This window comes from Herpailurus yagouaroundi, unplaced genomic scaffold (genome assembly GCF_014898765.1).
Source record: "Herpailurus yagouaroundi ecotype Mexico unplaced genomic scaffold, PumYag 142, whole genome shotgun sequence".
NCBI lineage: Eukaryota > Metazoa > Chordata > Mammalia > Carnivora > Felidae > Herpailurus > Herpailurus yagouaroundi.
The window spans coordinates 46,237,253-46,262,552 of record NW_024412397.1 but is presented as its reverse complement, the minus strand read 5'-3'; the positions used below and the strand labels follow the sequence as shown (position 1 = coordinate 46,262,552).

General features: G+C 37.7%; 1 protein-coding gene across 1 annotated transcript in view; it reads left to right on the top strand.

Moving 5' to 3' along the window:
• Positions 1-696: 696 nt before the first annotated feature.
• TAF4B (TATA-box binding protein associated factor 4b) overlaps positions 697-25,300 on the top strand; it is a 118,592-nt gene continuing 93,988 nt past the window's right edge. Inside the window, exons 1-5 of the mRNA XM_040478496.1 lie at positions 697-1,553; positions 14,160-14,331; positions 14,434-14,556; positions 17,787-17,876; positions 21,865-22,479. Coding sequence (XP_040334430.1) covers positions 1,177-1,553; positions 14,160-14,331; positions 14,434-14,556; positions 17,787-17,876; positions 21,865-22,479 — 1,377 coding nt within the window. The 5' untranslated portion in view covers positions 697-1,176. The remainder of the gene's footprint in view (positions 1,554-14,159; positions 14,332-14,433; positions 14,557-17,786; positions 17,877-21,864; positions 22,480-25,300) is intronic.

Here is a 25,300-nt window from a genome sequence, read left to right as displayed (position 1 = left end):
TAAGATCTAATTGCTCGAATCTGAGGATGTGGTAATCATAAGACATTGTCCCAGTTTTCAAGGAGAAAATGTTTACGTGTGTATAACAATTTAAATACGTTTAGAGGTGACAGACATCAATAGCCGCACAAAGGAAGAAAAAGATTTTCCCTTGGGGCAGTTCAGCTCTAAAGTCATATGAAAATAGACATATTTTACAGACTATAAAATTAGACGCCATTCTTACACATTTAAAAGAAAGAAAAGGACAATTTTTCACAATGTCAACTGTAACTCTCGTTTGGCGACGCTGTAGGGCAAAGCCCGCAGAAAAACAGAGGAAGCGTGATTAAGTCTTACTGAGTTAAACCGCTCTCCGAAACCAGTCCGCCACATTTTTCCTTAAAAAAGTAGAAGCGTGTAGAAATTACACTCCTGGCTTTTAAAGGAACATACAGCTGGGAATACCAAGAAGAGGAACGCGAATGTCGCAGTTCTCCAAGTGCGGCCCGCCCCTCCCACAAGGTAGATTTTTGGCAACTTGACCCACCTTCCTCCTGATTCTGGGGGAAGATTCTAACGCCCTCTGGAGGCGTCCCTAGTGACGTCACGAGCGCGATTCCAGTATGTGGCCAATCACAGAGCCGGATTCCGGGGGAAGCCCGGGGCGGCGGCGGCGGCCTGTGCGCGTGCGTGAGGTCTCCGCGTGGCTATATAAACATGGCTGGCGTGGCCGCGCGCTGGGGCCACGCCGAGTGTGTGTAGGGGGCTTTGGGGCGCTCCGGGTTTGTAGTTTTTAAATTTCTGGCGGGGGAACTGGGGCGCAGAGTTTTTCTGGGTGGTGGGAGCCGAAGTGACGCCCTTCCGGGAACCGCGCAGCCGGGCTCCGCTGTAGCGGCACCCGAGGCTGAGGCGCCGGGCTGAGCCGGCGCACGTGTGAGCTCCCCGGAGGAAGCGGCGAGCGGCCGGGCAGATGTTGCTGCAGCCGGGGCCGCACTAACCGGAGGGAGGTCTGGGACGCGCGGGTCTGTGTCCAGCCGGCGTCCGTCACTGACTTCTGTGTCGCGGCCCCTGCGCCTCTCCCTAGCGATGCTGTGGAGCCGGAACTGCTCTGGAGTCGGCTGCAGCTTGTCAAGCCTCCCTTCGCCTCTGCTCCCGGAACGGCAGCGTCGCAGCTGCCGCTGATCCACCTGGGGGATGCCCGCGGGTCTCACGGAACCGGCCGGCGCCGCTCCTCCCGCCGGTGTGAGCACCTCCGGGACCGTGACCATGGCCCCCGCTGGGACTCTCCCTGTGCGGGTGGAGAGCACTCCGGTGGCCTTGGGCGCCGTGACTAAGGCTCCTGTCAGTGTCTGTGTGGAGTCCACGGTGTCCCAGCCCCTGCGGCCCCCCGTGGGGACCCTGGTGACCAAAGTGGCTTCTGTCAGCGCTCTTCCTAAACTCAGCAGCGGTCCTCCGCTGCCTGCTCCTCAGATAGTCGCTGTGAAAGCCCCCAACACCACAACAATCCAGTTGCCTGCTAATTTGCAGCTTCCTCCAGGTATGTCGATCACCTTTTCCAGCTTTTCCAGCCAGTGGTGACACGGGAAACGTCGCAGCTCCGGATTGTGCCTTCATGGTGTTAGCTTTAAAAAACTCAGCTAAGAGAACCTTTCATAATCGACTTTGCAGGGCAGTGATTTGGCTTTACAACTGATATAGCCTCTTTGAGTCATTACTGCACAGTTTTTCTTTCCATATTTAAGGAAAGACTCTTTTCACCTAAGTGACACTGAAAGCTGGAACAGTATATTCAGGAGGACCTTTGAGGCACTAGCTCCTAGGTGGGGGAAGATAGAATATAACTAAAGTTTATTTTCATATGCAGAAGAGACCAATTTATATATCTACATGCTTAGATAACCATATCTTTTTTTTTTTAAAGTTTAAGTTCTTGTGTGTTAAGACTAAAAGAGGATTTTAAATTTAAGCTAGCTAAAATAAGTTCACTGCTTTTCTGGTACCAGAAATGAGTAATGCTGCTTCCCTCACAATCTTTAGATGTGTGATGGTTGTAGTTTTCAGTTAGAAGATTACCACTCGTTCCCAGCAAATGCCAGAGTTGACTGATCAGAGGCATGCGATTCTTAAATCTGAAGCAGTGTGTGAATGCTGCAGTTAGCCTGTGACCACTTTTTATGGAAGGGTCTACATGTTTGGGCTGTTTTTCATGATTTACGTAAAGATTTTGCTTTGTGACTCTTCAGCATATTGTAAATTTGAGTGTTCTGCTTTCTTTCCTCAACTGAAGGTGTCTTGGAGTTTTCAGTCGGGAAAAAAGGCACATCTCACATTCTTTGGAGTGAACTCTTCTCGTAGTTATATTGTCTTCTGTTTATTTTATTAGTAGTATTTGGATCTCAGACCTGCAAAGATGGTATAGGAGTGAAGCATTTGATTCAAAATTTCAGTATCCCCTAGCAAAATGATAGGGGCTCTTTTGTAGCCAATGTTCTATTTGATCAAGAATGTTGTGGAAAGATCATGTTCTTCACTTTTGATGAAGTTCTGTTTCAGTTTTGTATTCTACAAGATATATATATATATTTAAGGCTATGGCGTGTATGCCACTGGATACATTTTCTGCCGGTTCTAAATTGTCATCCTGCATATACTTGTAAAGTACTTAATGAATGTGTTTGAATGAAATCACCTCCTAATTTGTTAAAAACTAAATTCTTGTCAGTGAAGATTGTTTAGAAACAGTCAAAAAAGTATTAAAATAGAGGAACTGTCGAGAGTGAAAACTTGCTGGTAAGTGGAAACTAATCAGTAATCACTGGTATACGTGCTATACACACTTTCATATTTATATTCTTTTTGTTGGTCATAATAGGTAGCAAATAAGGAAAGGTTTCTAAGCGTAAATAATTTGTCCAATGCCAGACACCTCATGGGTGTCAGAGGGAATTTGAATCCAGGTCTGTTTACTTTTTTTTTTTTTTTTTTAACGTTTATTTATTTTTGAGACAGAGAGAGACAGAGCATGAGCGGGGGAGGGTCCGAGAGAGAGGGAGACACAGAACCCGAAGCAGGCTCCAGGCTCTGAGCCATCAGCACAGAGCCCGATGCGGGTCTCGAACTCACAGACTGTGAGATCATGACCTGAGCCGAAGTCGGCCGCTTAACCGACTGAGCCACCCAGGCGCCCCTGGGTCTGTTTACTCTTTACACACTATGCTTACCACTTGGTGTGTGTGTAGACTATGCCTAATTGAGTATCAGAGCTAAGAGTGACAGAATTTTAGAGCCTAATCTTTTGTACACAAAGAAACCAAAACTGAAACTTACCAGAGCTGCATAGCCATAAACCAAGACCACAACCTAGGTGTGCGCTACAGTAAAAACACTTTAGGTTATTGACCATGGAGAAACTTCCACTACAGAGGACATAAACTGTCTTTAGGAATTGTTATTTACAGAGGAGGTGGGGAGATGCTTTGAAGAGCAGCTTTTGGGAATTTCAGCTGGTGGGTGGCAGAAAAGCATACTAACATTTGTGCTCTCGTTAGTGCACAGTAAGATAACCAATAGTTGAGGAATGAAATGAAAAAACAGTAAAAGTTATGAGTCTTGTACTATTTCTTTTATATCCTGAGGATTAGCAATTGATTACTCAGGGATGCTTAAGACATAGAAGTCCACTCTTCTTTTTCCAAGATAATGAATACTTTAAGTATTTCATTTCTGTTTACTTCAGCATTTTCTCAATGAACAGAACTGGTTTTTAAAAATATACGTATGCACCACAAGTTTTTCTAGGGAGCAGGGGCTGGAAATAAAAAGGGGAGGCATTGTGAGGAAATGAAAGAAGCTGTAGCAAAGCTCTGAAAATTATTCTGTTGAATGTTTTTGGTAATTTCTTTGGTCTTCTTGGTCTTCTGTTTTTTGAACATGTGGGATTTTAGGCCAGACTGTGGCTCTTTCTGTTTTTGGTATTCTGTGTCTCTTCTGTCACTTGTTTGAGAATGATGATCAAGGATTTGGTTGCTTCTGTTAGGTCATAAACTGTGGTAGATTCTGTTTGATGGTCGTACTGTACAGAAGTTAGTGAAAGTAACTTGTAAAATGCTTCAGGTCTTTTTTCATCACCTCCTTCATGCTGAGACATGGCATAGGATTTGGATCTTAGATTCCTGAACCAGTTACTGGAAAAGCAAGTGCTTCTTGTTTCTACCCTGGCTTCATCAGAAGGATATTACATGAGGGTAGGGACTCTTGGCTTTATTATCCAGGGTATTGCATGACGGTAGGGACCCTGACTTTATTATCCAGCACCTAGCTAAGTTCCTTGCTCAGAGGAGGCTGGAGAATTTGAATGCACATATTAGTATATGTGGAGAGATCAGAGGGCAACAGGGCTGCAACCCCTAAGGGGTTCCGAGGGCCATTACACATATCAGTGTATTTTATTCTTGATTGCTTTGCTTATTCTGCTTATAAAAGTGACATATGTTCTTGTAAAAAAAAAAAAAAAACAAACAATACTGAAGTGTAATACACCCTTCACCAGAGTATTACTATTAACAATTTGTTATTCTTTTCATGTTAGTACGTATAAATCTTCCTCATTTTTAAAAAAATTCCTTAGTAGTCCATTGTATCAAAGTACCATCATTTTTTGACCACTCTCCTGTTCCTAGACATCGATATTGTTTGCACTACTTTCTGTTATTATAAATGATGTTATAATAAACATCTTGGTGTGTTTTTGCGCAGTTATATAAATGTGTATTTTAAAGAATAAATTGCTAGAAGTGGAATTGCTGGTTCAAAAGGTAATCTTTTAATAGGATTACCAAATTTTTATCCCCAGAAAATTGTTCAAATGCGTAATCAACAATGTTAATACTTAATTTTAAAAGGGTACCTATGGAATCCAATAGTGATTTTCCGGACTTAACTTTAATTAACGTTAATAAAAGATGAGCTCTATAATTGAGTGGAGAGAGATAGACTTTAAATGTAGAAAAATGTGGCTGGATGATAATGTTATAGATTTTTTTACTAACTGAATAACTGTGCCCAAGAGGGCTCTTGTTTTTGTGAAGTAAAGTAAGTATATAGTATACGATAGCTGGGAAGGTGTAGTTCAGGGCCACAGAGTAAGGAATAAGTGTGCTGATCAAATTTGTAGATAACAAGGGGCTTGGAGAGTTAGCCTTTGTGGAAAGTAGTGAAGTGTAGCAATATAGGGCAGAACATTGGCCTTGGCATCAGACCTGGATTTGAATCCCAGCTCTATCACCTATTAGCTTTGTGATCTTGGGTAAGTTTATTAACCTCATCCTCAATATCAGTTTTCTTATGTCTAAAATTGGATCATACCTTCTTCACAGAAGTATCATATGGATTAACTAAGATAAGTATATAGGTCTACATGTTGCAGAATTCTAGGGAACACCATTTGTGTGGAATACAGAGTTGCATAGCAGGCATGTCTGGAGTATTTAAGGTACCTGTATAGCAGTTGGCTATAGGTACTCTGGGCACTGTTGATCTAATACGTATGACATCCACCAAATTCACTGTAATTTAAGAGGTTGGATTTCTGGGTGGCTCAGTTGGTTAAGCATCCGACTCTTAATCTCAACTCAGATATTGATCTCAGAGTCATGAGTCAAGCCCTGCATTGGTCTCCATGCAAAAAGATGGATTTTGAAATAACCTCAATGTCTATGTGTCCCCATTTTTATATGTTTGTTATAGACAATTTGGAAAATACTGAAAAATTATCCTCAGATATTTTAAGTGTATCTTTTAGTCTCTCCTTTTTTTATGTAAACTTTATGGAGCTACAGTTTTTTACATGTACATTTATTTTAAAATGGAAACCATTTACAGTAAGTTTTGAAAAATTTGACAAAGGTATAGCCACCATTCCAAGATATAGAACATTTCACTCCCCTAAAGCTTTTAGTTTCTTTGAGAAAAAAATGTATGTGTGCTTCCTCTAATTTTACATAATTGGGATTCTATTGTATAATTTTTATATTTTGCTTTTCACTTACCATTATATAGTGACTATTTGTATTTTATAACCTCAGAAACTTAATTTTAATGGGTGTGTAATCCATTATTTAACATTTTCTCTATTCATTTAGGTTGCTTATACTTTTTTTTGTTTAAAAAGTTACTTATAGGGGCACCTGGGTGGCTCAGTTGGTTAAGCGTCTGACTTCAGCTCAGGTCATAATCTTCCAATCATGGGTTCAAGCACTGCATCGAGCTCTGTGCTGACAGCTCAGAGCCTGGAGCCAACTTCTGATTCTGTGTCTCCCTTTCTGTCTACCCCTCTCCCACTTGTTCGTTCTCTCTCTCTCTCTCTCTCAAAAATAAACATTAAAAAAAAACTAAAAAGAAACATTAAAAAAAGAAAATTACTTACAAATAAAAGTATATCAAATGTTCTGTATTTAGATTGTGGTGTGTGTGTTGATTATTTTCTTGGGACAGATAATAAGAACTTTGGAATTTCTGGATCAAGGAAATAAGAGTGCTTTAAAGTTATTCATATATTTTTTTAACTTATATATGTCAGTGTTAAGTATATGCTAGGTTCTATGCTCATTACCTTGAAATAAGTAGTAAATAAGGTAGACACAGTTCCTCTCCTGAAAATCAAATAGATTCTGAGAATTTCCATAGATAATTCCGGGCTTAATTTTTCTCCAACAGTATTATTTTTGTAAACTAATACATGCACATATAAAAACAAATATGACAAGTTAAAAAAAAAGTAAAATCACCTGGAAACATCCTACTTTTAAAAGGTGAAATTTAGTAAAGGTAAATAGAAGTTCTGTTTTGACAAATCAACGGTGTAAATGGAGGATAGAGGAGATGTGCCATAACTGAGAGTAGAATCTGGGATAAAAACTTACTGATTGATTTTCATTTTTTCTTTTACTCAAAGAATTATTAGACTGAGAGAGAAATTTAAGTGACTTTAAGCTCAATAAGGGAAACTGATTTGAAAAAGGAATTGGGGCCATGATGCCTGAGCAAGAATACAACTTTGGGTATGTTTAGCTGCCTTTAAGTGTTCAAAGTACTGTCCTATGGTAATGAAAGTAAGCTTATTTTGTGAGATTGCACAAGGGAACATCCTATCTCTGAATATTAATGGGAAGAATATTTTGATTCCATATTAAGGAATATCTTTGTATTTCTAATCTACTTGTGAAGCAGGGGCATTTATACCTCTCTACCTTCCTAATTCTGGACTTATTTCAATAGAGACTAGAAGGTCACCAGTCAGGCAGTTATGTATAGATGTGAAGTTATAATAGATGAATTCTAAAGTTTTTCTGATTCTTAGATTTGGATGGGCCTGCTATTCTTTCAGTATTTATTTACCATTGCTGGGAATATGGACAAATTAGAACCACCATCTGGATCAACTTGCAACCAAGACAAAATAGGAAAGGCAACTTGGCATATAATAGTTCACTGGGCAGATGAATAGAGTATGTTAAATTATGTACCAGATAGAAGGTGGATACCAGACCACTTTATACTTTTTTTTTTAATTTTTTTTTTTTTAGCGTTTATTTATTATTGACAGGCAGACACAGAGCGTGAGCAGGGGAGGGGTGGAGAGAGGGGGAGACACAGAATCCAAAGTAGGCTCTAGGCTCTGAGCTGTCAGCACAGAGCCTGACGCAGGGTTCGAACTCACAAACTGCGAGATCATGACCTGAGCTGAAGTTAATCACTTAACCAACTGAGCCACCCAGGTGCCCCTACACTTTAATATCTTAATATTTTTAGAGGAAAGGTGCTCTGTAACCTAATGTGTAATTAAATTTTTTTAACATTTCTGTAGGATAAGTAGGCAAAACTGTGTATCCTTTTATGTTTGGGAAATGAATCATATTTATTAGGATTTGATTCAGAGGCTTGGTAGGTGGTTTTCACAAAAGAGACTAATGTTCAGTTTCCTTTGTATGTTTTTAAGTGCGTTTCACTAGGTTGTTGCTCATTGGAATTGGACTTTTGGGATAAACACTTCAGTCAGAAGAGCATTAACTTTAGATGAGCTCTTGTTATTTTATTCTCAGTATTGTCTGTCTGCAACTATTCTAATATTACTTCCTACTGCTGTTTTGAGTACTTACTAGAAGAAAAGTTTGTATTGTAGACCTTTTGACATTAATAACAACTACTACAATTGATAACTTTAAAATTCAAAAGTCTGCTCAAAAGTATTGTCTTATTTAATCCCCTTTAATGATCCTACAAGGTAAGTAGTAAGTCTCTTGATCCACAAATATGAAGTGTCCATTTATTTAGGTCTTTTTTTTTTCAATGTTTATTTATTTTTGGGACAGAGAGAGACAGAGAATGAACGGGGGAGGGGCAGAGAGAGAGGGAGACACAGAATCGGAAACAGGCTCCAGGCTCTGAGCCATCAGCCCAGAGCCCGATGCGGGGCTCGAACTCACGGACCGCGAGATTGTGACCTGGCTGAAGTCGGACGCTTAACTGACTGCGCCACCCAGGCGCCCTGGTCTTTTTTTTTTTTAATGTGTATTTATTTGAGAGAGAAAATGAGTGAGGGAGGAGCAGAGAGAGAGGGAGACACAGAATCAGAAGCAGGCTCCAGGCTCGAGCTCTCAGCACAGAGACCAATGAGGGGCTTGAACTCACGAACCGTGATATCATGACCTGAGCCGAAGTGGGACACTTAACTGACTGAGCCACTTGATTTATTTAGGTCTTTAATTTCCTTCAACAGCATTTTGTAGTTTCTAGGGGCACCTGGGTGGCTCAGTTGGTTAAGTGTCCCACTCTTTATTTCACCTCAGATCATGATCTCAGGGTCATAAGATCCAACCCCCCACCCCTGCTCCAGGCTCCACCAATAAGTGTAGATACTGCTGAAGAGTCTCTCTCTACCCATCCCCTGCTCACGTGTCAACGCCCTCTATTTCTCTCTCAAAAAAAATTTAAATAGCTTTGTGTAGTTTCCAGAGTATTGGTGTTATACTTACTTTGTTAAACTTGCCAGTATATTATTCTTTTTGGTGCTGTTGTAAATGAAATTGTTTTCTTTGTTCCGTTTAGTCATTCATTGCAAATGTATATAAAAATACAGCTGATTTTTATATATTCTGTATCCTGCTGCCTAGCTGAACTTGTTTATTGGTTTTAATATTTTTTCATGGATTTATAGGATATCTGTATATAAGATTGTATTATCTGTGAATGGATAATTTTACTTCTTTCTTTGGATGCCTTTTATTTCATTTTCTTGCTTAATTGCCCTGGTTAGAACTCTGAATACAATGTGGAATAGAAGCAGTGATTGCAGGTATCCTTGTCTCATTCCTCATCAGTAATCTTTGTCTTGTTCCTAATCTTAAAGGGAAATCATTTAGTCCTTCACCATGACGTATGATGTTAGGTGTGAGTCTTTTATAGATCTCCTTTATCAGTTTGAGGAGGTTTGCTTTTATTCCTATTTTATTGAGTGTTTTCATCATGATAAAAGGGGTGTTAGATTTTGTCAAATGCTTTTTCTGCATCTGTTGAGGTGATCATGTGGTTTTGTCCTATTTTGATAGGTTGTTTTGTAGTAACTTTTTTATGTTAGACCAGCCTTATGCAGTGAGATAGATATTATGTGATATTACTTTTTTGTGCTACTGGATTCAGTTTGCTAGTACTTTGTTGGAAATTGTTGTATCTATATTCATAAGACATATTGGTCTCTGTTTTCTTGTGATGTCCTTGTCTAGTTTTGGTATCATGGTAATACTGACCTTGCAGAATGAGTTGAGACGTGCTTCGTTCTTTTCTACTTTTTTGGAAGTTTGTGAATGATTTGTATCAAGTTTTCCTTGGATTTTTGATAGACTTCACCAGTGAAGCCATCTGGACCTGGGCGTATCTTGTGGACACTTTTTGATTAATAATTAAATTCATTTGTTGGACCTATTCAGGTTGCCTATTTTCTTAAGTCAGTTATAGTAGTTTTTGTTTTTAGGAATTTGCCTATTTCATGTATGTCATCTAATTTATGGATTTACAGTTGCTTACAGTATTCCTTTATCCATCTTTCTATAAGACTAATAGTAATATCCTCTTTTTTTTTTTTTTTTTTTTTTTTTTCCATTCTTGGTTTTAGTAGTTTGAGCAGTCTGGTAAAGGTTTTTCAGTTTTGTTGGTCTTTTCCCAGAACTAACTTTTGCTTTTCTTTTTCTCCTTTGTTTTTATACTCTATTTAATTCTGCTTTAATCTTCATTGTTTTCTTTTCATCTGCTTGCTTTAGTTTTTATTTTGCTGCCCCCCCAACCCTGTATCTTAAGATGGAAGTTTAAGTTATTGATTTGAATCTTTTTTCTTTTTAAATACCATCATTTATAACTATAAATGTCCCACTAAACCCTGCTTTAGCTGCATTCTATAAATTTTGGTATATTATGTCTTCATTTTTACTCCTTTCAAAGTATTTTCCAATTTCCCTTGTGATTTCTTCATTGACCAACTGATTACTTAGAAGTAATTAATTTCTAAATATTTGTGAATTCCCTCAATTTCTTTTTGTTACTGATTTCAAATTTCATTCCATTGTAGTTGGAGACTATACATTGTATGATTTTAGTCTTTTTAAATTTATTGGAGCTTATTTTATGTCCTAACATTGAGAATGTTCCATGTGCACTTATGGAGAATGCTGTTGTTGGGTGGAGTATTCTATGGATGTGTTTGGTTGGTTGGTTTGTAGTATTGATCAAGTGTTTGATTTCCTTGTTGATTTCTATATAGTTGTCTATCTGATGTGCAAAGTGGGGTATTGAAATCTCTCAACTATTATCATTGAATTTCTGTTTTTCACTTCACTTACGTCAGCTTTTGCTTTGTATATTTTGGGCTTTGTTTTTGGGTACATATTAATATTCCTGACCCATTGGGTGTTACATCAGTTATAAAATGCCCCTCTTTATCTCTAGTAACATACTTAGTCTATTTTGTCTAATATTGGTCTGACCACTCTAGTTTTCTTATGGTTGCTGTTGTATATCTTTTTTTTTTTCTTAAGTTGATTTATTTTGAGAAAGAGAATATGAGCAGGGGGGAGGAGCAGAGAGAGAGAGAGAGAGAGAGAGAGAGAGAGAGAGAATTCCAAGAATTCCACTATCCGTGCAGAGCCTGATATGGGACTCGAACTCACGAACCATGAGGTCATGACTTGAGCCGAAATCATGACAATATAAATGTATGTTAATTCTGCTTTCTTCTCTTAATTTAAAAAATTGTTTAAAAACCAGTTGTATAGAACAGTATGTATATATTGTTGGGCCTATACCATTAAAATAATATATTTGTGAATAACAACAGAAAGTGAGTAGGAGTAAAGTTGTATTGCACTAAGGAAATTACCTTAGATGAAATCTCAAATCCATAGGAACAAATGAAGAAAACCAGAAATGGCGAATGCAAAAGTAATGAAACAAATGCTACAAATACATCCTTTGCTCCTTTCTTCTGTCAGTTTCTTTAAAAACCATACAGTTACATTATGTGATAATAACAAGGTATTGTTGGGTTTCTAATATATCTAGATACAATATATAGAACAATAATAGCACAAAAATAAAAGTGAGAGGAAAATGAGCTAAACAGGAGAAATGTTTCTATATCTCACCCAAATAAGTTAATACAGACATGAAATAAATTCTAATACGATATATATTGCAAACTCTATTGTAGCCTATAGAACCTCTAAATATATGTATTGAAAAATTATAAAGAAATTTAAGTGTTACACTAGAAAATATTCACTTAATGCAGATGAAATCAGGGGAAAAAAAGAGAGAAACAAAAAGGAGAGGAAATATACAGAAACAAAAATAAATGGCACACCTAAACCCAACTATATATCATGCAATGTGAATGGTCTAAATAATTCAATCAAAAGGCAAAAATGTCTGGGCTCCTGGTGGCTCACTCAGCCACTATTTCTTTGAATGTTTTTCTGTTTCTTTACCTCTCTCTCTTTATGTTTCTCTTGTTCTCCTTCTCTGGTACTCATATTATGCCCATGTTGTGGTGCCTATCAGTGTTCCACATTTCTCTGAGGCTCTGTTCATTTTTCTTTATTCTTTTTTCCTCTCCTTTCTTTGGATTTAATAATCTGTTGATCTATCTTTAAGTTCACTGATCTTTCTTCTACTTACTCAGTTTCACTGTCAAACCCCTCTAGTGAATTTTTTGTTATTGTGTTTTTTAACTACAGAAGTTATTTTTTATGGTACCTATCTCTCTAGGGATAGTCTCTTTTTGGTGATCTCATCATACCTTCCTTTGCTTCTTTTTTTTTTTTTCCAACTTTTTTTATTTTTTATTTATTTTTATTTTTGGGACAGAGAGAGACAGAGCATGAACGGGGGAGGGGCAGAGAGAGAGGGAGACACAGAATCGGAAACAGGCTCCAGGCTCTGAGCCATCAGCCCAGAGCCTGATGCGGGGCTCGAACTCACGGACCGCGAGATCGTGACCTGGCTGAAGTCGGACGCTTAACCGACTGCGCCACCCAGGCACCCCTTCTATTTTGTTTCTTAAATCCACATATGAGTGAAATCTAATGGTATCTGTCTTTCTCTGACTGACTTATTTCACTTAGCATCCATCCTCTCTAGCTGCATTCACATCATTGAGAATGGCAGGATTTCATTCTTCCAGCCTCTATGTTCTTAAGCATTATTCTTTATTGCTTTGGATGGGGCAATTTGAAATTTTAACCCTCGAGAATTACAATATCAGTAAGAATAATAAACACTTTATCTGTCTAATTTTCAGCAAATGAGATTTTATCTGCACTCTTTTTACAAAGGGGTATATAAAAGTTGAAGATTTAGCTGCAATTTTTAATTTACCTTTTTTTAACATTTCATCATTCTAGTCTTCATCATTAATCAGGGTTTTTAATTTCTTTCCCATTTTTTTACCCTTGTCTTTTCTAATATATGCTTGTCTAATATATGCTCCAGTCTTTCTAAAGTGGGAAATTTTGGTGTACATTTTAATTCACTTATTGGGACTGTTACCAAAGGAATTTTCTTTTTTTAAAATTTTTTTTTTTCAACGTTTATTTATTTTTGGGACAGAGAGAGACAGAGCATGAATGGGGGAGGGGCAGAGAGAGAGGGAGACACAGAATCGGAAACAGGCTCCAGGCTCCGAGCCATCGACCCAGAGCCCAACGCGGGGCTCGAACTCACGGACTGTGAGATCGAGACCTGGCTGAAGTCGGACGCTTAACCGACTGCGCCACCCAGGCGCCCCCCAAAGGAATTTTCTTGAAGGAGATTGCAACCTGAACTTTTTGGGTTGTATGCCTTAGTATACAAGTATTTCAACTAAAGTGATGGTGCATTGTTCAGTTTTCTGCATGAATTATAAATACTCTTGTCTTCTGATCCCCCTAAACTTGACTCCTGTTCTGTTACTTTCAGTGTTTGTTTTAAAATAAGATTGTTGCTTTATCTCAATATAGTTGTCTAAGTTTTTAACTGCCTGACTTGTGATTTCTTGTATTAAACTTTTTATCCTGCAGGTGGCGCTAGAATCACACCTCATTTCAATAGAGGGTAGAATAACCAAAATTCTTTTCACTGTGAAAGTAAAATATCACAGTTTGTAATATTTATTATGTTTAATAGTCTAATAAAAGTAGCTTATCTGAATACAATATGATCAATAGATCTCTCTATACTTAAGCAGAAAATAATAGAATAGGAAATCCTATATTTTCATATAAAGACTATTTCAAATTCTTTTTAGAGAAGTATTAATAATGTTTTTTGAGGACCATATGCTTGGTACTATTTTTCACAAACAACCCTAGGAGAGTAGGTAGGTGTCTATTTTTTTATAGACAGGAGTCAAGGGATTACTTGCTTGAGGACAACACTCAGTAGATGTCAATGAAAAGTAGGTAGGTAGATGAGAATGAAACCCAGATCTGTTAAAGTCCAGAGCTCTTACAGCAGTGTGCCATTGCCTTACACTAGTAGAACGTAACATGAAAGCAAAGATGTCAAGATCCATTTGTAGTCTCATAAGTGTGAAATGAGGCACCAGCTGTGATATATATATTATAGTAAATGTATCTAAGTATACACTACTCTTAATTTCAGTCTGTGGCTGTGCCAACAGCCAGTGTTGTCACAGTTACTCCTGGAAAGCCCTTGAATTCTGTAACTACCCTGAAGCCTTCAAATTTGGGAGCATCACCTGCCCTCTCAAATGATCCCAGTCTCAAAGCAGAGAACTCAGCAGCTGCTCAGGCAAATCTTTCTCCGGTAAGCTCTCACTTCTACCTTATGTGAGTACAGCTCTTTACAGATTTTCTTGAATTCTGTTTTTAGCTAACATTTGTGTTTTATGTATATTTCTTTACTTAGGCGATGCTAGAAAATGTGAAGAAGTGTAAGAACTTCCTTGCCATGTTAATAAAACTAGCGTGTAGTGGATCACAGTCCCCAGAAATGGGGCAGAATGTGAAGAAACTGGTGGAACAACTTTTGGTAAGTTAGTATTATGAAAAAGTGAAAATTCTGTGAGAATTCTTAGAACATGTTTTAAATGGGATGTATCTTTAAGTGAGGTTTATGTTAGATGGATTTTTTTGACAAGCTATGGTTTTTTTTTGTTTTTTTGTTTGTTTTTTTTTTAAGTTTATTTTGGGAGAAAGAAAGCACGCAGGGGTTAGGGACAGAGAGAGAGAGAGAGAGAGAGAGAGAGGGAGAGAATCTCAAGCAGACCACAGAGCTCAAGGTGGGACTCGAACCCATGAACTGTGAGATCATGACCTGAGCCAAAGTCAAGAGCCAGATGTTTAATGAACTGAACCCGCCAGGTGCTTCTGCTTTTGCTTTTTAAGAGCTTTATAATGATAATAAATCTAAGACAAGTAAATCTATTGTATATTATTTTCTGTATGCCTTAACCTAAAAAAAGACCTTGGAGAGAAGGTTGACTATTTGGCCAAGTAAAAAATTGTTACTAGAATTGCAAATGTCAGAAAGCCAGTCTGTAAGTTCAAACAACAAACTTTGTAACCCATGGAAGTAAGTTAATCTTAAGTCTGCCTTTCCTTCTCTTAAAATGAGAAGAGTAATAAATGTGATGACCTTTAGGGCGCCTGGGTGGCTCAGTCAGTTGGGTGTCCAACTCTTGATTTCAGTTCAGGTCATGATCTCACAGTTCGTGAGATCGAGCTCTACGTTGGGCTCTGTGCTAACAGTGGGGAGCCTGCTTGGGATTCTTTGTCTCCTTCTCTCTCTCTCTTGCCCCTCCCCAACTTGTGTGCACTCTCTGTCTCTCTCTCTCAAAATAAATAAGTAAACATTTAAACAAAATATGATGATGTTTGACTTACAAGTTCCAAGATGCTGTATTTTTTAGCTGTCAAATTATATGTCATTCATTTTTATATCTTTCAGATAAAATGCTTACATACATTAAAGCAGATGAAAGTGGAAATGAGCAAATATTACATATTATATGCTTAAGAAATATGCTGATGATATAACAGACAAATACAATTTTGAATTTTTTGAACTACTAAAATCTACAGGTTTCTCTGACCATACAATGAGAATTTTGTGTATTTTTTGTATAAAAATGGTCACTTTTTCCTAGCAGAAGATGTTTATGTTTCAAATATTACAGGAAAACAAGTATACTTTATAAATATTAGAATACCTCCTTTACTACTCTTTTTTATGCTACCTATAATTTGTTAGAAATAGAGCACATTTGAAACGGTTAGTTTTCTGCTTGGGAAAACTATTTTAGATACTTAAAATTGTAAGTCCTACAAACAAATTTTTAACTTAACTTTCAAGCATTTTTAAAAATTAAAATTAACTTAAATTTTTAATTTTTGATTTAAATGTAGTTGACATATTATTTTCAAGTATACAGCATAGTGAGTTGACAATTACATACATTACAGAATGTTTACCACAGTAAGTGTGGTTACCATCTGTCACCAGAAAGTTATTGCAGTATTATTCGTTATATTTCCTGTGCTGTACTTTCCATCCCTCTGACTTGCTTATTTTATAACTGGAAGTTTGCCCTTCCTAAGTCCCTTCAGCTATTTTGCCTATTTTCTCCTCCCCAGTTTCTTCTCTGTATTTGGGTTTGTTTCTCTTTGTATTATTTTTTAGATTTCATATATAAGTGAAATCTTACAGTATTTGTCTTTCTCCTGTCTGACTTACTTCAGTTAGCATAATACCCTCTAGGTCCATCCATGTTGTGAATGGCAAGATCTCATTCTGTTTTATGGCTGAGTAATATTCCATTGTATGTATATACCGCATCTTTTTTATCCAATCATCTGTCTAATGATGGACATTTAGGTTGCTTTTATATCTTGGATATTGTAAACAGTGCTGCAGTAAACACAGTGGTGCATATATTTTTCAGAGTAGTGTTTTTGTTTTCTTTGGGTAAATACCCAGAAGTGGATCATGTGTTATTTTAATTTTTAAATTTTTGAGAAATCTTCATACTGTTTTCCATAACAATTGTACCAATTTACATTCCTTCCAATAGTGCATAAGGGTTTCCTTTTCTCCACATCCTTGCCAACACTTATTACTTCTTGTTTTTTTGATATTAGCCATTTTGATTGGTGTGAGGTAATATCTCATTGTGTTTTTGATTTGCATTTCCCTGATGATTAGTGATATTGACCATCTATTCATATGTCTGTTTGCCATCCTAAGTCTTCTTTGGAAAAATGTCTATTTAGGTCCTCTTGTCTATTTTTAATCAGATGATTTTTTTTTTTTTTTTTTTTTTGGTATTAAGTTGTATGAATTCTTTATATATTTTGGATATTAACCCCTTATCAGGTATGTCATTTGCACATTATCTTCTCCCTATTCAGGAAGTTGCCTTTTTGTTTTGTTAATGGTTTCCTTTGCTCTGCAAAAGCTTTTTAGTTTGATATAGTCTCAGTAGTTTATTTGTGCTTTTATTTCCTTTGCCTGAGAAGACATATACAGAAAAATATTGCTAAGGCTGATGTCCAAGAGTTTACTGCCTGTGTTTTCTTCTGGAGTTTTATGGTTCTAGGTCTCACATTTAGGTCTTTAATCCATTTTGAATTTATTTTTGTATATGGTTTAACAAAATGGTCCAGTTTCATTCTTTTGTATGTAGCTGTCCAGTTTTCCCAACACTATTGAAGAGACTGTCTTTTCCCCATTGTATATTTTCACCTCATTGTCATAGATTAATTGACCATATACACATAGGTTTATTTCTTGGCTGTCTACTCTATTCCATTGATCTGTACGTCTGTTTTTGTGTCAATACCATACTGTTTGGATTACTATAGTTTTGTAGGATAGTTTGAAATTTGGGATTGTGATAACCTCCAGCTTTTTTCTTTCTTAAAATTGGCTGTTCAGGGTCTTTTGTGGTTCCACACAGATTTTAGGATTATTTGTTCTAGTTCTATGAAAAATGCTGTTGGTATTTTGATAGGAATTGTATTCAATCTGTAGATTGCTTTGGGTAGTATAAACATGTTAACAATATTAATTCTTCCAATCCCATGAGCATGGTATATGTTTCCATTTTTTTTGTGTCCTCTTCAATTTCTTTCATTAACATCTTCTAGTTTTCAGAATACAGGTAGGTCTTTTACCTCCTTACATCAATCATGAATTACATACCTTTTCTCTTTTAAAATATTTGTAAACATAAAAGTATTCTTCTTTCTTCTGTTCCTCAGGATGCAAAAATTGAAGCAGAAGAATTTACTAGACAACTGTATGTTGAACTCAAGTCTTCACCTCAGCCTCACCTAGTTCCTTTTCTTAAGGTAAAGTTGTCTGTTACTTTGAAGAAATTATTTGGATTAGATTATTTAAAATAATTTTTAAAAAATAATTGAAAACCTGAATATTTCAATATGAGAGCAGTTTAATGTGAAAATACTAACAATGTAGGAGAGGGCTCTGAACTGTTGTCATCTGTTAACATTCATAGTCCATATTCTTTGGATTGGAACACTTTGAGAAAACAGAAGTAACACCTCATTCATGAACAAAACTTAATGATTATATTGTTAAAGCTTATATCCTCAAATATCTTGACTTTTCCATTAAAATAGGGCCTTCTGCTTTGTCCTAATAACTCATATTGTCTTAGAAATAAAAAAAATCTCATCGTGACAAATTTAGTGGGAGAGCTGTTATTTTTAAAAAACTGTTACTAGGCATACTCCTTTTGACGATTTGTTGAATTAAATAGAATTTTGATGTAGAACAGTAACTTTGATAACAAGAGACTATAAAAATTATTTTTTTTGGATATTCAGAAGCTGAAGAGGAATCTAATTGAAATTTATACAGTTATTAAAGACCTGGGATTATAGTGAACCACAGAGTCATCCCATAAATTTTGAAATAATGGAAGACAATTTGACTTAATTGTGTAGGGAGATGAAAGAGGTGCCACAGTGGAAGACTCCTTTTGGTTGCCTCATACAAGAAGAGTTGGAAGGAAAATGGGGCACCTCTTCATAAGGATATTAAAATAGTGGAAACTGTCACTAGAAGGGTGAGCACATTGATTAGGAGGATGCCAATCATGTGATATGAATTGTGGCTATAGCAACAGAATGTTTTAGCTAAAGGAGACTTGGTCTGGGGAAAGGCAAGTTGCAGGTTCAGCAAAATACCTAATAATATCAAATAACTACTGCCCTGCTTTTTGGATGACCTTCTTGATTGAGAAGTTAGAGGCAGTTCTTCCTTGGGTCCCTTTCAATGCCTAAAGTTCTGTGAGCTATAGGTGTCTATATGACACTGACAACTCTTGAATTTATCTGTATTTCATACTCCCTGGAGACACCATGGGGGAGAAGGAAGATAATCAGTAGGCTTCTATTATGTATCCTATGCTTTGCTAGATACTTTTTATTTTTATTTCTTATTTTATTTTTATTTTTTGATTTTTAATATTTATTTTTGAGACAGAGACAGAGCATGAACAGGGGAGGGTCAGAGAGAGAGGGAGACACAGAATCCGAAGCAGCCTCCAGGCTCTGAGCTGTCAGCACAGAGCCCGACGCGGGGCTCGAACTCACGGACCGTGAGATCATGACCTGAGCCAAAGTCAGACGCTTAACCGACTGAGCCACCCAGGCGCCCATGCTAGATGCTTTTTAAATTTGCATTGTTTGTGCTTAATTTTCATATCAGTCTTTTGAGAATACTAGGTGCTAGATTTTATAGTAGTTTCCATTTTGGAGATGAAAAAAACTTTAAATTGACTAATTTTTTTATCAAGCTCACAAGTCCAGAATTTATTCTACCTGACTATTTGTTTGATAATACTAACATTAAGTTGCCAAATGTTACACTAGGAAGTATTTGTGCTTTGTATGTATTTTTTTAAGTTTATTTATTTATTAAAAAAATTTTTTAACACTTATTTTTTATTTTTGATTCAGAGAGAGACAGAGGACAAATGGGGGAGGGTCAGAGAGAGAGGGAGACACAGAATCTGAAACAGGCTCCAGGCTCTGAGCTGTCAGCACACAGCCCGAAGGGGGGCTCGAACTCACGGACCGCGAGATCATGACCTGAGCGGAAGTTGGACACCCAACTGACTGAGCCACCCAGGCGCCCCAAGTTTATTTTTGAGAGAGAGAGAGTGTGAGCATGTGCATGTGTGAGAACCACAAGAAGGCTCCATGCTGTCAGCACAGAGCCCAGCATGGGACTCAGTCTCACAAACGGTGAGATTGGGACCTGAGCTGAAATCAAGGGCCAGAAGCTTAACCAACTGAATCACCCAGGCATCCCTTTATGTGGGTTTTTTTTTTGTTTTGTTTTTTTTTAACGTATCATCCACAATGGATTGCAACTTTAAATTTTTTTTTTTCAACGTTTATTTATTTTTGGGACAGAGAGTGACAGAGCATGAACGGGGGAGGGGCAGAGAGAGAGGGAGACAGGGGATCAGAAACAGGCTCCAGGCTCCGAGCCATCAGCCCAGAGCCCGACGCGGGGCTCGAACTCACGGACTGCGAGATCGTGACCTGGCTGAAGTCGGACGCTTAACCGACTGCGCCACCCAGGCGCCCCCCTTTATGTGTTTTTTAAGGATCTATTAAGCTTTGTGATTTTTTTTTTTTTTGGTGAGAATTTTTTTCTCATTTTTGAAAGCTTTTGGACATTGAATGTGGCATAGAGATGCCACATTTAAACTTAACTCTGGCCAGCTGATCAAGAGATAATTTAGACATATTTTTTATTATCTCTTTGAGTCTCATTAATTAATTTATGTATTAAAAATTTTTTTTTAATGTTTATTCAGTTTTCAGAGACAGAGCATGAGTGGGGGAGGGGCAGAGAGAGGGAGACAGAATCTGAAGCAGGCTCCAGGCTCTGAGCTGTCAGCACAGAGCCCGACGCTGGGCTCCAAGTCACGAACTGTGAGATTGTGACCTGAGCTGAAGTCGGACGCTCAACTGATTGGGCCACCCAGGTGCCCCTGAGTCTCATTATTTTAACATTTTTTTTCAATTGTGTTTTTCTCAGGATCCCCTCATGTTAGAATTCTAGCTTAAATTTAATCAGATCACTTCATCTGTTCATGTTTCCAAAGCAGCTTGCTTTTAAAGTTTGGAAAAAGATTATGAGAGATTGTTTCTTACTTTCTTTTGTTACCATTTATATACATATTTGAAAACCTTCAGAGAGCTTTTCAATCCTTTTTAATAAAAAAAAAAGTAAAGGAAGTAACTATAAGAAAAGGAAGAACAATGGTTCTCATTTGCTTCTTAAATAAAGGCAGTCTGACTGAATTTAAATGTCAAAACAAGGAAACCTTCCAAACAGCCCTTGAATTCACCAAAAGATAACCTACTATCTTGCCTCCTTTTCCATTTTTTTTTTTCTTAAAAACAAAATCCCCAGGGACAAAAAGAATGTTCTACTTTTTAGTTTGAACACCCTTTACTCTTTTAGAAGGGTGTAAGGGACACCAATGTAAAATCCTGTCAAAATATTCTAGCTTGGGGAACCTAAGGGGCTCAGTCAGTTAAGTGTCCCACTTTTGATTTTGGCTCAGATCATGAGATTGAGCCCTGAGTTGGGCTCCATGCTGAGTGTGGAGCCTGCTTAAGATTGTCTCTCTCCCCCACATCCCCCCCAAAAGACTCTCTCCCTCCCTCTCCCTCGGCTTCCCCCCCCCCCCCCCCGCATGCATGCACTTGCATTCTATCTCAAATAAATAACACAAATGAATAAACAGACAAATAGTTAAATAAATAAATGAAAATATTCTAGCTCAATTAAGGAAATTGACCTTGTTTGTATTAGTTTTATTTTTGTTTTTTCTTGTATTACTTTTATTTTGATTTAAGACTGTCTATCCAAAGCTTGAAAGTTGTTTACCAAAACCTTTTTTTTGATAGATTCTATTGTTATAAAACAAACTTATAGATACTAAGATTATTAGTGGTCTATTATGGGGTATAGGTAAATATAAACAAGTATACACAGTGTTTTTATTTTACTAAATTGATATTGAGGTATACAAAATAAGTTTAATATTGGGAGATAATTTCCTGTTGAAAAATAAAGCACTTTGGGGCTTTAAATTGACTGTATCCTGGATTTTGACAGGATATGAATATGAAGTGATACCAGATTTCCTCAACTGAAACACCTGATATACTTTTGATTTGTTTTATGTTGTAAAGCTATGAAAAATACAAAGCTATGAAGTACTAAATCCTTTAGTTTTACTAGCAGTTGATTTATTTAATCAGGTTCTTTTTTCTCCCCTGTTTCTAGAAAAGTGTGATTGCCTTACGACAACTCATGCCCAACTCCCAGAGCTTTATTCAGCAGTGTGTTCAGCAGACCTGTAGTGAGGTTGTCATTGCTACCTGTACCACAACAGCAGCCACTTCTCCCGTGGTGACAACAACAGTTTGCTCCATCCAGCCTGAAAAACCCATCATTGTTTCTGGAACAACAACAGCCAGCACCGTGTCAGTGCCAGCTCTGAATCCACTTGCTGGCCCAGGGGGAGCAAAACCAGGAGTTGTGACACTTCATTCTCTGGGTCCCCCTGCTGCACCAGGAGGAACAGCAGCTGGAACGGTTTTGCTTCAGACTCCAAAACCACTGGTGACATCTATACAGAACACAGTCACAGCAGTCTCCCTCCCACCTGAGAAGCCAGCTGTCTCTGGGGCAGCAGTCACGCTGGCTCTCCCTGCGGTGACTTTCGGAGAACCTTCGGCAGCAGCTGTCTGTCTTCCGTCTGTGAAACCTGTCATGACCTCTGCTGGGACCACATCTGACAAGCCTGTCATTGCTCCAGTCCAGATAAAACTTGCACCACCAGGCCCCGTCCTTTCTCAGCCGGCTGGTATTCCACAGGCAGTTAAAGTCAAACAACTAGTGAGTAAAGTTCATTTCTTCCTCAGTTTCTTCTTTTGAAAATTTCAAACATTCAGAAAACTGGCAAGGCTAGTAAAACAAGCCCCTGAGTATCCTTGACTGGCCTCACACTTATTACCGTATGTGGAAAGTTAGTATTGGTACAGTTATTTTCCTAGTTGTGCCAACAGTGTCCTTTACAGCTACTTTTTTTCTGATAGAGAATTGCCTGTTGCATTCACCTGTCTTTTCTCTTTAGGCTCCTTTAATCCAGAACAGCTCCCCAGCCTTTCATGGTTGCTCATTATCTTGTAATAGTTTAAGTGCCCAGGCTAGTTGTTTTGCAGAATGTCCTTTGTTATGTCTAATTGTTTCCTCAAGTTAAGATTCAGACTAAATATTTTTGACAAGATTATTACAGAGGTAATGTTATGGTAACAGTTCTCAAGAAAAATATGCTAAGAGGGGAGGGAAACGGTGAGGGGAATAGATGAGTATGAAGCTGTGTTTTTTCCTAAACTTGGTAGGTTAGGAGGTTCTTGGATGAAAGAAACCTTAGCTGTTTATCAATTAGTGTTGTTAACACTTAGAAATAAAACTGTCAGTTATTTTACCAGTTTATTTGGGAATAGCAGAGTATTAGATTCAGGACAAGCAAGCTGTGGCAAAATCACAGGCACATCTAGAGAACAGAAGAGAATGGCCTTGTATAGAGGAAAGGAGGAAGTTGGAAAAGGCTGTTATAATCAAAAGTCCTTTGGAGTAAACACAGTTCGATGTGTAGTAGCTTCTCCTTGGCGGAGTTGTGACAGTCTCTCTCATCGGCTGGGCTGTTGCTGGGCAAGATGAAAATCTTTCTTCCTCCTGCAGTCGTAGTAAAGGATAGGTTTCTTCCTGTTCAGAATGCAAGGTACCTCTCTTTGTGTTGGGGTCTGCAGCTGATGACTAGTTGTAGGGTGTGAGAGGTTCCCCTTTTGGCTTCCTGGCTCATTTTCATGGGGCTTCCCCTTATTTTCAGTGTTTAGAACATTTTAGTTGATTCAAGACAGATGGTGAGAGTATTGTTAAGAACCTGTGGGAGATAGTACATGGTGAGTTAAGAATCACGTTTCTTGGGGTGCCTGGGTGGCTCAGCCGGTTGAGCGTCTGACTTCGGCTCAGGTCGTGATCTCAAGGCTTGTGAGTTTGAGCCCCACATTGGGCTCTGTGCTGACAGACAGCTCAGAGCCTCGATCCTGTTTCAGATTGTGTGTCTCCTCTCTCTCTGCCCCTCCCCCACTCATGCTCTTTGTGTCTCTCTCTAAAATAAACATTAAAAAAATAAATAAAATAAAAATTATTTTTCTTTTTGCTTACCTTATACTGTAATACCTGTTACACTAGCTGTTCTAGTATAGTTTTGGTAGTTGCCCTTGTTTTCTTTTATAAATCTTTTTGTTAAAGGCTGTGTGTTGAATCTCTTTGTTTTAGTTTTTATTCTGCTTCTAGGAATAATAAAATCCAAGTAAACTTACTAGCCTTGTTTATGTGATCAGGAGCAGAGGTTAGTATCTGTGGATGATTGTTTTTGAGGCAGAAGGTAGCAATGGGTGTAAGATGAAAGAAGGAAGATCAATATGGACAATTACTTCCTACCTGAGTAGGTAGGAAGTAATAGCCATTTCCTGGGTACTAATCTTTTTTTCATCCCTTCCTACTCAGGGTCTGATTTTCAAATAAAGAAATGTGCCTGCCTTGCAGGGTTTCTCTTGGGTTGTCTGAATTTAATCTCAGACTTGAAACCTTTTTAGAAGCAGTGATTCTTAAACATCAGTCTGAGCAGCCAGCTTTGGGAACCACTGAAACAGAGTAATTGCCTCAAGGAAAGGCCTGTTTTTGGTAGCACTGAACAGAATTGAAATCCTCTTTACAGGTCATAAGTGATTCTTGAATCAGTGCTAATCTTTATTGAACATTTATACTATTATTAGTTCCTGAAGTGAAATAACACTTTATAGCTATGTAGAATTTTAAAAGCATGTCATGTATTAACTATGGGTTTTAAAATAATTTTGTAATAAAGAAAAGGCAGTGAGAAAACTAAGACTCTGGAAACATTAAGTGACCCATCCACTGGCACTCAACAAGTATTGGATCTCAGACTAGAACCTAGTGTCTTTCCCATTAGAGTATGGTACTCATGGCAAGAACTTCTAGGTTTTTAGAGTGTCCTGAAACAGAAAAGTTATGTGGTAATAATATCTTGATAGCATTTATGTTTTGTAGGTTTGACTTGTTATACATTAGGAACAATTTCAGTAAAGGAAAAATGTAACAGAAAATCCAGTGGATGGTGCCTGGCTAACCCAGTACTTCGAGTATGCAGCTCTGGATCTCAGGGTTGTGAGTTGGAGCCCCACGTTGGATACAGAGATTACTTAAAAACAAAATCTAAGAAAGAAAGAGAGAGAAAAAGAATGAATGAATCCAATGGTAAATGTTAGGGATTTTTTGACTTACTACTTTCATTTGTATAATGTGGAGTATTTTAATTTTTCTTGTGAATTCTGCTTTCTTGTTTTAGCCTTTGTTTGTTTACTTTTTTTTTTTTTTTTTTAAGTAGGCTCCATGCCCAATGGTGGGGCTTAAACTCAGGACCCTGAGATTGAGGGTTGCATGCTCTACCTACTGAGCCAGCCAGGCACCCCGTTTGGCCTTTGTTTTAATTTTACTCAACACATTTGATGTCAGTATTCATACCTTCATATTTAAAAATGACAAACACTAGAGCAACTAGACACTGAAGATGCATTGTAATCTGTTTTGTAACACATTTTTACCTGGGGCACAAAACAAGATAAGC